We start from the raw sequence: 16518 nt of genomic DNA on the forward strand, positions 1-16518 counted from the left end.
CTTTGGAATTGCAAGGAAGTGACATCTTGATATACTTCTGTGTTTAATGTATACAAGTGTGTTTCGTGTTTTGCAAATACTGTGTGTATTGTTTTGCAAAAAGTGTGAAGCTGACATTGTGCTTATAGTGGTGCAAATCTGGGCCGTTGTTTTGCTCCTTGAGTGTAAGGTTTTGATAATTGTGTAATACTTTTGATTTTAGTGTTTATGCAATCGAAAAAAACTGTAAAGAGATATTTGTTTACTTTAGTAACTCCATGTTTTACTTTAATTGACTCTATTTCAGAGGGAAATGTGCATTTACTACATCAATAAACAGTAACATGTTACTGATTATACTTTTTTCATTCAAACAAAAAAGATCAAATTGTAAAAGTTCAAACTGCCCAAAGTTACACAAAGTATTATTCTTGTGATATTTTAAATATACATTGCTGATATCCTACAGATATATTGTAGATAATTCTGTCATATTTATATTTATGTTGTATATATTGCTGATATCTGGAAAGCTGGAAGAGATCAGAGCAGGGAGAGTCACATAGTCATTACATTACATTTCATTTAGCCGACGCTTTTATCCAAAGCGACTTACAATAAGTGCATTCAACCATGAGGGTACAAACACAGAACAACAAGAATCAAGAAAGTACAATTTCCTTCAAGAAAGCCAAACTACAAAGTGCTATAAGTAAGTGCCATTTAAGTGCTACTAAATGTTTTGTTTAAACTAAAGTTTGTTTGTTTTTGTTTTTATTCAAGGTATAGTCAGAAGAAGTGTGTTTTTAGTTTGCGGCGGAAGATGTATAGACTTTCTATATATATATAAGTCAATAAGGCTGGTAGAGAAAAGGAAAATTAAAAAGAAAGTTAACAGCATGGTATTGTTGAGTGTGTGCGTGCGTGTGTGTGTGTGTGTGTGTGTATGTGTGTGTGTGTGTGTGTGTGTGTGTGTGTGTGTGTGTGTGTGTGTGTGTGTGTGTGTGTGTGTGTGTGTGTGTGTGTGTATACGAAGCATGGCATGTGCCTGAGAGAAGTAGAAGGGGAAAGGGCGTTGGGTATATTAGGTTACACAAAAAATATCCTGACCAGTTTGGCTCCTGAAAAGAATATCGGACATAGTGATGAGACAAACACTTCGACAACTTGAGAATACCTCCGGCCCATTGAGTTTCCTGTGTGTCTGACGTGATCGCTCACTGATCAGTGCAGAATCTGTAAAAGATGCTGTTTGGTGGAGTGTCTGCGAGTACACATTCAAACTGAATTCACGGTACATGGAAGGGATTCCAGCTGATGTATTATTATCAGAAGAAATGCTAAATTATAAATTCACACTTGTATAATTTAACAGATGAACTAAACTCAGTGGCAGGTGGCAGAGGTAGAGTTTGAACACTGCTCACTGACACGACTTCACTTATTTTCTTATTTCACAAGGTTGATGTAGACACTGTCGGACATATAGTCCACATGTTAAGAGTCAGACTTTGGTTTTTCAGAATCCCTCTTTTTTTATCTTCTCTCTCCGTTGGGTTGCATTTATTCTCCCGCCCCTTTAAATCCTAACATTCACATTGAAGCCCGCCACAGCAAACCTCGAGACAGACTTTTTTTATCAAGTTAACATATGGATCTGCTGTTTTCCTCCAGAAGATTTGACCACGTCGTCGGTGGCTTTGTGTCCCCGGTGCAATGAATTTTAAAAGTTTACGGCCTGCTTCCAGCCCCCATCCCATCTGATAAGGGAATTGAATTATAGGGCGACTTTAAATGCAGCCTTTTCAATGATAGCAAACTTCACAAACAATCACGGAGATGATTTGCAGGGCAGTTACATTTCCCGTAAAGAAAATGAAATCTCTGAACGTCTGCTTAAATCGCGGTCTCGTTTCACCAGGTTTTATTGTGTTAGCTGCTCATTGCTGCTGTTGAGTGACCCCAGGGCGCCTGCTGCCCCGAGCTACACCCAAATGATTGACTAACTTTGAGAGCCGTGTGCTGAAAGACGAACATCTTTTCTGGACGTACAAGGGGAAGTGATACTCTCTGGCTGCTTCTCCTCGGTGGATAACACTGACGGGCCAGGGCCAGGGACGTTATTTTTTCCATCTGCAATCAGGCGGCCTAATTTAAACTTGAGATTTAACAGCAGCCCAGTTTCTGTGTACTGAAACGACTCGGTAATGTGCACTAATGATTGAGCAATTACTGCACTGTCTGGTGGGAAATATAGGTATATCATGTTGTGTATTAAAGTGCATTTATATTGAGTTTCTTTTATTTTAAACTGTGCTCTAACTCATCTTATTGCATTATTTGTTCAGTGCTTTTTTGCTTCACTTATTATTACCTAGTACAACATTGTGGATAGAATTTCTGAGCTATAACGTTGTTGATGTTTAAGAGACAATTGTTGCTATATAATGAATACAAAAATGACAAAAAATGGAAATTCCACAAAATCTACATTTAACGTTTTTAAACTTTAATGTGCTTCTTGAATAGGTTTTTATAATTCATAGCAAAACCAGACCAGTCAGTCCTGTGGAGATCATGTTAAACTACTTTAATGAAAGACAACACTCCACTTCCCTCTTGTGGATACAGTAAATAATGTTGTTGTTTTTTTCCACTTGAGTTACCACCTGTTTTTGTCAAACGCAGCAAGATTTTGATGCGGAGAATAAATTGTGAATCAGCATCACTCAGAGAAATCGATTCACAACGAACAAATGCATATAATGAATAAAATTGTATTATGATTCATATTTTTTTGCACATGAAATCAAAGTCAATGTAGAGAAACAACTCGCTGTAACCCAGTGCATTAAACCCGAAATTATAGATAAAACAAGGGCTCCATCTTGTGGACATATCATGAGGTTCCATTAAATTTACTGATGCAGAACTTTACTCTGCATAAGTTGAGGTACTCAATGAGTTTTTTAAGTAATAAAATTTACAATTAATGATAGAGTGAGATAATATACATGCAGTGAAATGCTTCATTCCTTTCATATCGTAAACTTTACAGATTAATCTGTATATAAAGTCTGATCTTTATATACAGACGGATCTTTATATGCAGGCTGATCTTTATCTTTATATACAGACTGATCTCTATATACAGACTAATCTTTATATACAGTCTAATCTTTATATACAGACGGATCTTTATATGCAGGCTGATCTTTATCTTTATATACAGACTGATTTTTATATACAGACTAATCATATTATGCAGAGTGATATGATATAAATATATCATATTCTATATGACCCACAGAGACAGGGGACCGGGACCATCGAGCACAGTGCAGGGAAGTAGAGGGACGGTGAAGTAAAGTAAAGTCAGTAAGAGTCACACAAGGTAAGTAACTTCAAAATAAAACAGGAAATGACATTTCAAAAAAATTCAACAAGAGGTTAAGAGTCCAACTCAAAAATCATATTTAAATCTATAAATAACAAGCTCATACAAAGAGTTTCACCAGATAAATACCAGAATAAAGGCAGACAAACTCCACAACAAGCAATTACCACGAGAGAAGAAATGATCTGTTGACAAATGTAAGGTTTTTACACAACATATTAAATACGATGATTTAGTTTAACTTCACATGTATCGAACCAAATAGTTTTAAAAATGCTTTGGGCACTATGTGTCAAAAGACTGACAAAAAATCACACTGCCCTTTTTTATTTTAATGAAATAAAGCTGAGACTTAAATGTAATACTGATTATTTTATTTAAATTGAATGTGCTGGAGATCAGAGTATGAAGAACTTCAACTAGCTGGACTGTATAACAATGTCCTATCATAGAAGGTTCTAATAAAACTGGACACTGATGCAGTACTGGTTACCAGAGACGCAACAACACAACTATGTCAATCAAAGGCAAATAAGTAATGTTAAGCTACATAATACAACCTCCATTATATCAACAGTTACTCAGTGAGCAGTTGAAATAAACTCAGACAGCGTATCAACATCAGGGAAAGTACCTACAAGTGAGACACATATGGAGACGGAGTGTAACTCACCTTACTCGACCCTTCAACACTCAATTGACGATGAGGGATATGCATCATATACAGTTCCAGTACTGTAATAACTCTCTAACACATAACACTCCCTGTGGTAACCTTATCTGATCATCCTCTGCCACTGCACTTTACCTCGATAACATTTGTATACAAACCACTACACTGAAAGATGTATATGTACTTACCGTTTTTACATTTGTTATTCTCTCGTCTATCTCATTCTGACCTGCCTGCTGCTGTAACAACTGAATTTCCCCGGTGTGTGGATCAATAAAGTTTTATCTTATCACTGACATTACTGAACAACAACTGTTCGATAAAACTTTTGTTTCATTTAAATATGGCACATGTTTAATTGTTCATTGTGAGGTACAATTTTGAAGGACTTTACTTGTTTCCATCCCAATGTTCCCAATTGCCAAAAGAAAGAAAACATTTTAAATAAATCCAATTCAAATAAAGTAAAGAGGAGAGGACCCGCTCCCGATGTGAATATAGAGTATTCATATATAAAGGGCCCATTCTAGGGTAATGAAAACCACAATTTGTACAATTTAGATGAAAAGCACAAGTGGAAACATCACTAGGATTATTTTATATTCAGTTTCTGCCAGTAGATCCCTTTCACCTGAATATTACACACTGAACCTTTAAAGCATGACATTGGCTTCCAAAGGAGTATTTTTATATTGCTTGCACTGGTACTTGAACTTAGTTCAGTGATCTAATCACTTCTACCACCACTAGAGGTCAGATTGCACCAGGCCTCACTTCAGAACTTTTCCAGAGCAGCATCAGAGCTGAACAGTGAGCTCACACGTTGGGGACGACACAATACTGTCCTTAACTGAACTGTTTAATTAGCATTCATCTGCAGGTACGACTCAGAGAGGCGCTGTTCCACTGATTTAACTGATGGAGACATTACAGCAACATCAGAATTAAAGATTATCTCTTGTGTGACGAAGAAAATTATCAAATATTTGCATTAAAATTACAGTGATATGCATTTTGGGTGATGAGTCCTGGTTTTCATTGGTTGCTGAGAGAGAGCACCACTGCATTTCAGAAGGGCCCTCATCTCAACCAGCAACCAGCAGCAAACTGTGGGAGAAGGGACTCAAGAGCCAGGAAATAAACAGTGGGTGGGAGTTACATTTTAAGCATTTCTGCAAAAAATATGTTTCAGAATAATGGTTTAACCTGCTTCTCTGGCTTTGCTGTTTCATTTGCCTTATTGATGAGCTGAAAGTCATGCTTGAATGTCACCTTTTATTACACTGTACTATGTGAAGGATTAACGGTGGACAGTTATGAGAAATAATCAAAATCATTTGTGTGAGAAGTTAATAGTTAATCATGTCTCTGCCTCTGAAACTCTCTGCAGCAGTTTCTTATTCCTTCTCTCTCCCTGGTCATGCGCTGATTCCATTTTTTCATAATTGCTTGATGTTGTTGTTGTAAATTAAATGAATATGAGTTTAGTCCTGCATCTTCTTCTGTTATATTTGACCAGGTCCTCTCCTCCATGCTCCACGCTCCCTCATCGGCCCTATTTGTGTGCTCAAAGTCCATCTTGTTTATTGCCCCCAGGATTTGCTTTCATGTCACCAACCTAATCCTGCGGTTCCACCCTCCTCTCTGCACAGTGTTAACAGTGATAGTTGGAGAATGAAAGATCCAGAGCAGCTGCAGGTGAGGTCCACTTTGAATGCTCCTCATGACATTGATGGATTAATGTTCCTGCGGTGTAAACTTTGTATTTATAAATCATGACCCCTGAGCTGAGGATAACACAAAGCGCCACAGGAAATGTGTCTCCTTTGACCCCTCATGAACAGTAGCCTTTAGCTTCTGATCCAAAGACAGCTTAATCTTTCTTTTGAGAGCTGGCCTCTGAAATGAGTAAATTTCTATATCGCGGTCATAGTATTAAATACTCTGTGTGATTGATGCTGATATATTTGGGATGTTTCTCCACATTGTGGAAATCCTGAGGAGTTTACAGATGTGGAGGTACCATGAATTGAGCGTGTGTTCATTTTCTATGCTTATTCATTGAATGAAATAAGCTTAAATATTGGTTTTAATGTGGTTCCATGGACATGTGCATTGGACCATAGTTATATTAATATATATACAAATTAAATTAATTTTAATTAGTAGCCAATATCAGTTTCTAGGTGTAATCTCTATAAATATGAATTGCTAAATAATAATATAAATAGTCTTTATGACTCATGACAATTTCAAAAAAGTGTTTTCATTTAGAGGAAGTCACACAGGGTAATGTATTTTATTTAAAGTGCAGATTATATAGATGTTATACAGATTGCTAAAATACAAAGTTCACAATGCTACTATACATATCAAATATATGACACCAATAATCAATATTTAACATTCAGTTTCAACAAAATTAACATTCATATACACTGTTCAACAAATAGCAGCTTCTGGAGAAATATATTATTATCTATAGAAAGATTTTCTATGCATGGTCAATGAATCTTTTTTTAATTTCACTTGCCACAAAGTGTCTGACTTATGGATATGTTTATGTGTTATCACTGGAGTTTATATTGAAATGTGAGAAATGGAAATAAAAAACTGCACTTTTTATTACTTTACTCCTCCTTCGGTACAAACGTACATGATGATTTTTGTCCGACCCACAAACCTGGCACCATCCTCCCCTTGAAGGAGCCTTTAATCTGCTGCAGCAGCCTGATCTTCCTCCTGCCTTCGCCCTCCTCTCCCTCCTTCACCTCCTCCACTGCGTAAAAATTGATGACACCAGCTGGATGGTCGAGGTACACCCCGATGGTGGTGCACTGGGGAATGTCACATATATCTGAGTTATTGCCATTGAACCACAGCTGGTAGTGGGATCCCACCCACCCGAGTCCCCAGGAGTGCTCGTTCTCCCCCAGCCCGCAGGGTCCGTCGCTTCCCCTCCTCCCGGCCCCTTCATAGGCCACTCCGACAACCACCCATCCTGAATACTTGACTTCCCAGTAAGCTCTGAAGCCCAGGATGCCTTCTTTGCAAAGAACCTTGAATAGAAAGAGAATTAAAAGTCAGCTGAACATTTCAGAACTGTCGCAAAAATTCGTGACTGTTGCTTAAAAGCTGTACCTGGGGGGCGTGCTCGTATCTCTCCGGTCTGTCGAGGACGGGACAAGTGACATCATCAGTCATGCGTGACGCCTTGGATCCACCCTCTGTGACCCACAGCATCTTATTGGCCGTCTTGTCATCCAGGGAAAATTTGACCCAGTCTGTGGGATGTCGGGAAATGTGCTTTCAGTACGAATTATTGCAAATATTATAGGAAAAAAATGGAAGAAAAATTACTTTACTTACATTTTAGGAGATCAGCTCTGCAGGTGGGCTCAGGGATGTTGGGCTCGTAGACTGCGACGTTATCTGAATGATGACAAAAGTAATATTAAGGAGGGAAGCTGCCTGTAAAGAAGTTGCTTGCTCACATATTTAGATTTTGTCCCTGGAGATATGAATCAAATATGATTGTCAGTCCAGTTCAAAGGCGTCAATATAAGAAAAAGTTGTAAGAACAATACATAGACAATCTGCCAACAACGAACTGTCAATACTTGAATCTGAGAGCTGTGAAATTGAACACGTTAGAAAACAAATCTTAAAAACTCAAATCAACTGTACTAAATAGTTTCCCGATAAACTTATATGGCCATTACAGCTGGTTGATGAAGCTTAGTTTTCTAAATGATCATGCACTTCCCTCACCAGGTCTGCCGGCTGCAGGCATGATCCTCGTACTGGGAGCGCTGGTCGGCATCTTTATCGCTTCTTTCTCCGTTGAGGTTTCCTGAATGTTCAAATCCATCAGCAGCACACTTCAGCAACGACGCAAATTACTTCTTTATATACCCCCAGCAAAGGGGGCATTAAAGGTTTTGGGGCCCCAGAGGCTCCCATATGAGAAATTTTGGTAAGGTATGTGGACATAATGAGCTCACTAATGGGCGTGCCACGGAGGCTGCTAAAGCCAGGATGTGAGTGTCAGCGCCAACGCCTGACCCACTGACCCATATTTATCGGAGCAGTTCTGAATTAGCTATTGTCAATTAGCGCCTGTTGCAGGAACGTGGATTAGAAGGACGGAACGTTGACGCATTTTGAAACTTGTAGAAATGGCGATTGGAGAGGAGAGAAATCCTGTTTGGAATTCATCAGCGTGCAAGAGGAGAACTGAAAGGTACTCTCTCGTTGTGGGAGCTTTTGAATTTGTCATGTCTGTGGCACTAAAGAGAGAGGTTTAAACACTAACACCGCCATGTGTTCCCTTTAAATGTCAGTGTTTTACGATTTACTGTTACTGTGAGTATTTCCTTTGCTTCTAATGGCTGATTTAGTCGTATATAAGCTACCCATGAGTGGTTACTAATTCCCTGAATTGAACTAGTTTCAAAATGTCAAGTTATCAGCCAAACATATCCCACATAGCTCAGGCAGCACATTTTTGTTTTGTTTTCCCATTAGACATATCTGGTATATATACAGTATATGGTTTAATGTGAATGTAAGAGATTCAGACCTACAGACGCCCTGAGGCTTTAAAATTTGTAAATTGTGGCCTTGCACAACCGGAGCAGCCTCTGAAGACGGTCAGTGTTTTGGCAGAGATCCCTTGTCTGTCAGCATTCTGGTTTCTCTGGTTCATCGTGGCCCATGAGGGGAGATTCAGAGGAGCTCACATAGTAACACATTGCATACCCTTCACCCACAGTCCCCTCTGTTTGCCAAAGGCCCCACCGGGCTTTCTCGGACACTTGGGACTCCGACAGTTCCTGGTATGTGCTGTTGAGTATGTCAGCTGCACTACAATCAGTGCCCCAGTCAGTCATCTGCTGGGGCGGCCCGGGGACGCTAGAAGGACGGGCCAGCCTTGACTAGAGGTTTGTCAGGGTGATGAAAAGGCTGCAGCGGAGAGCGTATCACAAGGAAGGGTTTACCACCGGGGACACGCATTTTTCTTTTAACCCAGGCCATCTGCACCAAGGCATTTGAGATGGTAAATGGTGGATGTGGTTATGCGGGTCAAGAGCGCAGTTAGGCCCGAGTTTAACCTCCGGCCAATGGACGTAGTCGTCCTTTTTCAGTGTATAAGTATTTGATGTAATTTTTTTTTTTTAATAGTAAACGCATCAACAACTATATTATCACTATATCAGTGACCTTGCTTTTCCATCACTAAATTCACATTCGCTGGATTTTGTTTGTGTGTAAATATTTACAACTCTGTTGATCCACAGCATTTTTTATTTTGACATTATTTCAAAACTAATTTGTTTTGGTTAAAAGTATAAAATACTTTTCTACGTACTTAATATTCAAACAGCTTTAAATAGTCAAAAATGTTTTTTTTAATTAAAGAAATAATTCAAAATATACATTTTGAATTCCAATGTAGGAAAAGGAGAAATAACAATAAAAATAATAATAATAGTAATAATTGATTTTCTACACTTTTCTGTAAATAATGTTTTGTTTAACATCAACAATTTCTCTTATACAAAGCCTACGTCACTTGTCACACTTTTAAAGTGTGAATAACAACGTTGTACTTATATATACATTTGCACCTGTTGGATCTCACACTGCCTGACATCTCACAGCAGGAAGTCTGCTGATGAAGTTTTAGATCTTTGCAGTTGCATCTGTGCATGTGTATGCAACACAAACACATCAACGCTGACGCAGTGCAATGTGACGAGATCAGTACTGATGTAGATCGAGGGCGGGTTCTACCGGTTGATGGGGGATGTCCTAGAGACATCCAAGCATCCATCGAACCTTTTTAAGGAAAAATTATACACACAGCTCCGGTTACAAGACTCACGGCTCCCCCCTTCCTATTGGCACGTTTTTGTCTCACACTCTTGTCCACGCCACCCGGCTCTGATTACATCACCTCTGTCCTGTATTAAAGGTATATAAGTGTGGCATTAGGCTGTCAAACACCGAAGCCAACAGAGACTCATCATTCTCACACTGACCAGGGACATCAGGCTGAGACTGGCTCTCCAGCAGCTTAAACGGTTAGACCAGGTCCAAGCCGGAATCAGGATGCCGACCACGACGAGACTTATTTCGGACACTCGGAAGTCGGACAAAGGTGAGCTTTGATTTTACTGCTTTTCACACAATTTAGAATCATTATTTTTGACTTTTAATACTTTTCCCCTGCGAAATCTCAAATTCTTGAATTACTTGGTACTACTACTACTGCTATTACTTTTAATATCTTTGCAGGAAGCATTGGTTGGTGCATATAATACAGAAAACATTATTTAAACAATGCTTTTGTTGATTCAATAACCAAACTCAAGCTTTTCTTGGGGCAGATCCTGAAAACGCATCAGTGACTGATTTCATTTGTCATTTTGAGCAGCATGTAATGGTTTCACTGACGAGGAGAGAGGGTCTGCAAGGGTCCACAAGATCAGCCTTAGAAATAAATTCACATGCTGTGCTATATGTGTTCATCATGCAGCTTGTACAGTCTTGAAAATTGGCAGCATTGAACAGGATTTTGGTGTCATCCTCCATTGCACAGATTCAATTAAAGTTTTACTACTATTCTGCAATTGCAGTTACTAAATAACAAATTATTTGCTTTTTCAAAACAATTTGAATCAATAGAAAATGTACTTCTCACTATTGAAAGTTCAAATTGTTGCAGTATCGCTCATTACCAGAATGCTCAGTCAATTCCAACTTGGCTAACAGTGGGGCTGGGGGCTTCAATGTTTTGTATGGTGTCAGGTTGTAATGAGACCAGACAAAGCTGTTGTGTATTTTTTTTCTCTCATCCCCTTTGTGCTAAATCCAGCCAGGTGGCTTAACATTCCCGCGTGGTCTCGTTCAGCCTCCAGTCAAGGGAGAGATAAATGCCAGCTCATTTAGACATGACACGCATACTACGCGGCGTAAAAATAACCGTTAAGATGGAGACATGCAGACAAAATGTCGATATGAACGTATTCTGAGAGAATGCATCCTCACCTTGGATTCCGCATTTGCATGATTATGCAACATGCACTTTTTGTAACTTAGATTTTCCTAAAATTCATATGTTTTGCAGCTTTTTTTTCTGCCTCACAACATCGAGCTCATTAGCATCCAGAGTTGATTATCAATGTGCGAAAGAAGCAGGCTGTTCATGTTGGCGGTGATGTTGCTTGTTGGTATAAATAAAGCACTTTATTTATGTTTGACAATTTAATGCAGGGGGGGGGATTAAGTGACTCCTCTTCATGATCTTCATCTTAAACAAAAATCTGGAAAACACATTGAGTCCACTTGATACCAGCGTATTAGTTACTAGACATTGGCATCAGGGCTAAGCCTGTTATGCAACAATGATTTATTACTTCAACGAAAGTCGTGACACAATGATGCCGCCTGCAATCAATCGTTATCTGAAATCTAAATGCTTGGCAGGGCTCAGTATTTTCCAGCTATATTTCTATAAGCTCTTAGTCCCTACTTTATTGACTTGGAAAGTTTAACGTGTTACATTGTCTTTGCATCGCTGCGTTATCTCCTGTCATCTAGTAAAAAGATCAGAGTTTCACGCTGTGCTCTGCCCCCCCCGCACTGCAACCCACCCCACACACCCCACACACACCATCTGAGATGTCTTGTGAGGTGTCTTGGTAATTCCAACCGCCTGTCATCAATCAACCACTGGGTCCAGGAAGCATGCAGTTGCTGATATGTAGATCTGACAGACGCAGATAGTTTTCTAAGAATAACACCATTTTACAGAGACACCTGACATATACTGTAGCATATGGCATTTATCACAGCCCACTATTTTCATCTTACTGGTTGCCCTGGTGAAAACACATGTTTTATGATTTTGTTTTTCCTTGTAGCAAAGAATGTCAGAGCTGGAAACTCGCCCACAGGTAATACAGTTATCTTTATCTCACCAAATGTTTGGTCACAGTATTTGAATTTTAAATTTTCACTGATCTCGCTCTGTCGCTCTCTCCCCAGAAAATATTCCAGACTACGAGCCCAATATCCCAGAACCCAAATGCAGAGCTGATCTCATCAAACGTGAGATTTCATCTCTTCTACCTGTTTCACAGTTTGGTCCAAATCGGACCTTTCATTAAATGTTTTCCTTTTTTTATTTTCACAGACTGGTACAAGCTTTCTCTGGATGACAAGACGGCCAATAAGACGCTATGGATCGGAGAGGGCGGCACCAAAGTGGCCCGCATGACTGACGATTTAACTTGTCCCGTCTTGGATAGACCAGAGAGATATGAGTATTCTCCACAGGTATAGTGAAAACTTGCAGTTGTATTCATTTGGCCTAAAAATAACAATACTTAAAATGTTCATGAAAGGTATCAAATGATATCTGACGAGTGCCAGAGTCTTGTCTTTACCAGGCTTCAACTGGTTTGATGTGATTGTAAAAAACACTTGTGGACCTGAGGGATGTTCTGTGTGTATTTTTAAACCCTGAGACATCCGCTTTTGGCACGGAGCAGAGACACCAGTGGCAACCCTCATGAATCACAGGCTACGTGAGGATAACTCTTAACTGTTGCTGTTACTCTCATTCATGCTCAACAAGGTTCTTTGCAAGGAAGGAATCCTGGGTTTCCGAGGCTACTGGGAGGTGGGGTTCTCCGGGTGGGTCGTCGTCGGCATTGCGTACGAACGAGCGGGACGAAGGAACAGTGATGGGTCCTGCGGCCTGGGAGAGAACGAGGGGTCATGGGGCCTCGGCTGGTCCGGCTCCAGCTACAATTTCTGGCACAAAGGCCATAACGTGGAGATCAAGGGGATCCCTCAGTGCTCTGTCATCGGAGTATACCTCGACCAGCCCGCTGGCATCTTGAATTTCTATGCTGTGGAGGAGGTGAAAGAGGGAGAGGAGGGCGCAGGGGGAAAGGAGGTGAAGCCTCTGCATGAAGTCAGGAGTGAGTTCGAGGAGAAGATGATCCCTGGTTTCTGGATGGGGACACAATCGAAGTGCTCAATCATACAGAAGGAGGAATAAAGAACTGAATCCACAATGTAGGATACAATATTGTGATGATTAGCCCAGAAAGGTGTACAAATATCCCTTTCTATTGATATGGCCCCTTTAATTATAAAATGACACCAATGAGGTCGTCACCAATACTTGTCTTCCATGTCTGAAGATATAAACATCATAGGCTTACATGAATTTTATGCATATGACATCACCATTCAAAATATAGTAGTAAGTAATAGATGTAGTTTTCATATATAGTATCAGATAGACATGCTATCCATGGTTTAGTGCATTTAAGTAAAAGGGAACAAAATGCAAAGATTTATACAGATGTGTTTATACTATATTATATATATTTTTACCACTTTGTTGTTGTTGTTTGCAGAGAATGTATAGAGTTCCCTAGTTTTGAATGAATGTATGTAGGATGTGATATATGCAAAAGTTTGAATAAAAATAATAAAACACTGAGTAAGATGCATTTTGCCCTGGATTGTTCCTGCAAATCATTAACATAGTGACAGCAAATAGTGCTGCACGTCTACTCAAGTCATTTCCTCCAGTTGATTCGACTTGAAAAATACACCCAACCACACTTTAGCTTATTTGCTCCTCTTCTATATCAATCACCATTATTGTTGCACCAGCAAAACAAACGTCATATGATTTATGTCATTTTTTGTGCTCAACTTGAGAAAAAATATTGATAATAAGAAATCCTATATAGTAATATTTGGTTTTGCTTCTTTAATATACTGTATGTTGATGACCTTCTTGCATTACTTGGTGAATCACCTTTCACCTAGACAATTCCTACGGTTTAGAAATAGAAATAGATACATCATGTGGACCATAGTTCATCTGTCACATAGCTTCACATCTACTATGTTAAGTTTGACTGGTGTGTCTTAGTTTGGGGCCATCACGTGTCCGGCTCCCGCTGACAACACTGACTGATTCCTGAATTTTACAGTGGAACGTGTTAAAACGGTCACCGCACCTTGTTTTGAACGGATTCCTAAGGCTGCAGAGGAGTCAGGTTTCTGTATTAGCCTCACTCGTGTCCTTATGTCAAAGTCAAGCGCACGCAACCCTTTGACCCCCCTGCTGAGAAGCCTCATACTATGCCCGATCCCCCCCCCGGCCTCTCTATTGGTTCATCTTCCCTGAGGGTATAAAAGTCAAGTGGAAGACGATCGACTTCACACTTTTGCTTTGGATAAATTGAATTTTGAAGTGTTGCTTTGGAAGCGGATTACAGCCCAAAGATGCCGGGCAGACCTAATACTGCCGTTGTCAACCTCACTGAGACCATGAATCCAGGTACAGTAAATTTGTGTCTGTATAATGCAAAAATATTACATTTACTATGAAAACTGTTATACCAGTATATAATGTATCGGCGTCTTTTTTAAAGAGTATTTTCTTATCCGCAAAGGCAGTTTTTGGCAGGTACTAATTGATGCCTGGGACAGAAACACTTTATAAACTTCTTGTGTATACAAAACAAAACAGAATTAGATCTGTATATATATAAAGACATTATTGTGTATATATATAATTTGTATATATATAATGACTTCTTAAATGCTATTGTTTCTTGTGAAGTTGTTTCATGTGAGGGTTGGCACGTGTCACGTGTTTGTGTGAAACAGGAAACAGCCCCTCATCTCCTTAAAGTTTAACCATTGGCCTCTACACTTTTAGGAAAGAAGATGAAATCTAACAAGAAGGACAAGATAAATACAGGTAATGGATTTGATGCATGTGTCAGTTTATGAGAGTATGTGTGTTTGTGTGCGTGTGTGTGTGTATGTGTACTCAAGCCTGTTTCCTTTCCTTGCAGAGAAGGTCTTGGTTTATGAGCCGGGGATCCCGGAGCCAACAAGCAGAGCTGAGCTCATGAAATGTACGAGCAGCTTTTGTTTCTCATGTACTTTATTCTTCAATATTTTCCAGGTTTTATTGATAGTTAATTATATGTACTTTTGCTTCATTCTTTCCCGTAGATTGGATTAATTTGTCTTTGGATGACAAGACCGCCAACAAGATGTTGTGGATTTCCGACAGCGGCCTGATGGTGCGTCGTAGAACCGAGGAGATTTGTCCCGTCCTGGATCGACCAGAGAGATACGAGTACTCTCCACAGGTACGTCAGAGAATAACACAAATACAGATATCGGCTGTCTGGAAAACAAAGATGTTGATTGTATTCTCCTTTTTTTAATTTTCTACGAAGGTGCTGTGCAAAGAGGGCCTGTTAAACATGAGGGCTTACTGGGAGGTGGAGTACTCCGGCTGGGTGGTAATCGGAGCCACCTATGAAGGCGCTGGAAGGAGAGCGAATGCTGGGCCGAGCGGGCTGGGAGAAAACGAGGAGTCCTGGGGTCTGTGTTGGTCGGGAACATGTTACCAGATCTGGTTCAACGGCGTATACAAAGACATAAAGGATGTCCCGTTTAGCCCCACGATCAGCGTTTACATCGACCAGCCTGCGGGGATAATAAACTTTTACACCATAACTGGCGAGGGGGCGGAGAGGGAGGCGAGGCTGTTGTATAAAGTTAAGACGACCATCGAGAAGAAGATTCTACCAGGTTTCTGGATGGGAGTTCAGTCCACGTGCACGATGCTGAGGAATACAGACTGCACTAAAAATGAATGAATCTGTGTTAATGATGTGGCAGCCAGTCGAGCGCCACTTGAAACACATCTTATTTAATCTCTTTAAATAATATTTAACAGTATTTAATAGTATTTAACCTGTTTAATCCAAAATGCATCAATTCTGTTCTGATCGTGTGAGGTGTTAATAGAGATATTCATTGTACATTGACTGGTCATGATTGACTACAATATATTTTTCTATTTTTGTTTACTTGTTGTGCTTTTATTGTGAAATTTATGTCTCGTTATAAATAGCATCATAGTGCATATTAGTGTACTGATCATGTTATTTACAAAAGTTCAGTGGCATGTGACTTTATGAAAACTGAAATAAAACATGTATTCAAACCCAATAATTCTCTCCCGGTGTTTTTATAATTTAAGTTGACTTAATTTTCAACCCCACTGTTATGACGTTGCAAAACTTTGTCAACATATTATAAGATCAAACCCCACAGAGCTTCACACACATTTTCCACCGATGACCATTTCAAATGCAACGCCTCTCGTTTCTCTGTCCGTGATCATTCCCTATTGGCGTTGCTAAGATAAGGTTGACCGCAGCGAATAACACTTGCAGCATTGATCCCCTCTGGATTTAGCTGGTCAAAGAAGAAGGAGTGAGAATCGTTCCCCTATGGACGACAGGGGCTCACTTTGATATTTGAGGAGCTGCGTCCCCAAGATCCCATTCCCTACTTTGACAGGTGGCCCTCAACGCCTGCAGCCTTCACACCTAAATGCTTGAGC

At 39.8% G+C, this 16518-nt stretch overlaps 3 protein-coding genes across 4 annotated transcripts; 2 read left to right on the forward strand and 1 right to left on the reverse strand.

Annotated features, from left to right (window-relative positions):
• Positions 1-6332: 6332 nt before the first annotated feature.
• Positions 6333-7960, reverse strand: LOC118100655 (stonustoxin subunit beta). The gene is made up of 4 exons (XM_035145971.2): positions 7821-7960; positions 7419-7481; positions 7191-7333; positions 6333-7108 (listed from the first exon to the last, which is right to left on the reverse strand). The coding sequence occupies exons 1-4, from the start codon at positions 7918-7920 to the stop codon at positions 6680-6682; spliced, it is 735 nt and encodes a 244-aa protein (XP_035001862.1). The 5' UTR covers positions 7921-7960; the 3' UTR covers positions 6333-6679.
• A 2024-nt stretch (positions 7961-9984) lies between these two features.
• Positions 9985-13572, forward strand: LOC118100791 (stonustoxin subunit beta). Its single transcript, XM_035146204.1, has 5 exons — positions 9985-10212; positions 11978-12010; positions 12102-12164; positions 12250-12392; positions 12694-13572. The coding sequence occupies exons 1-5, from the start codon at positions 10164-10166 to the stop codon at positions 13120-13122; spliced, it is 717 nt and encodes a 238-aa protein (XP_035002095.1). The 5' UTR covers positions 9985-10163; the 3' UTR covers positions 13123-13572.
• Positions 13573-14264: 692 nt separating this feature from the next.
• On the forward strand, positions 14265-16121 carry LOC118100790 (tripartite motif-containing protein 16-like protein). 2 transcript variants are annotated; one of them, XM_035146202.2, is made up of 5 exons: positions 14265-14424; positions 14809-14850; positions 14948-15010; positions 15111-15250; positions 15341-16121. In XM_035146202.2, the coding sequence occupies exons 1-5, from the start codon at positions 14370-14372 to the stop codon at positions 15764-15766; spliced, it is 726 nt and encodes a 241-aa protein (XP_035002093.2). In that variant the 5' UTR covers positions 14265-14369; the 3' UTR covers positions 15767-16121. The 2 variants fall into 2 exon arrangements, with proteins under 2 accessions (XP_035002093.2, XP_035002094.2); XM_035146203.2 differs by having other exon boundaries at positions 14292-14424; positions 14757-14850.
• The last annotated feature ends 397 nt before the right edge of the window (positions 16122-16518 follow it).

The sequence above is a fragment of the Hippoglossus stenolepis genome, chromosome 21 (genome assembly GCF_022539355.2).
Source record: "Hippoglossus stenolepis isolate QCI-W04-F060 chromosome 21, HSTE1.2, whole genome shotgun sequence".
Lineage (NCBI taxonomy): Eukaryota > Metazoa > Chordata > Actinopteri > Pleuronectiformes > Pleuronectidae > Hippoglossus > Hippoglossus stenolepis.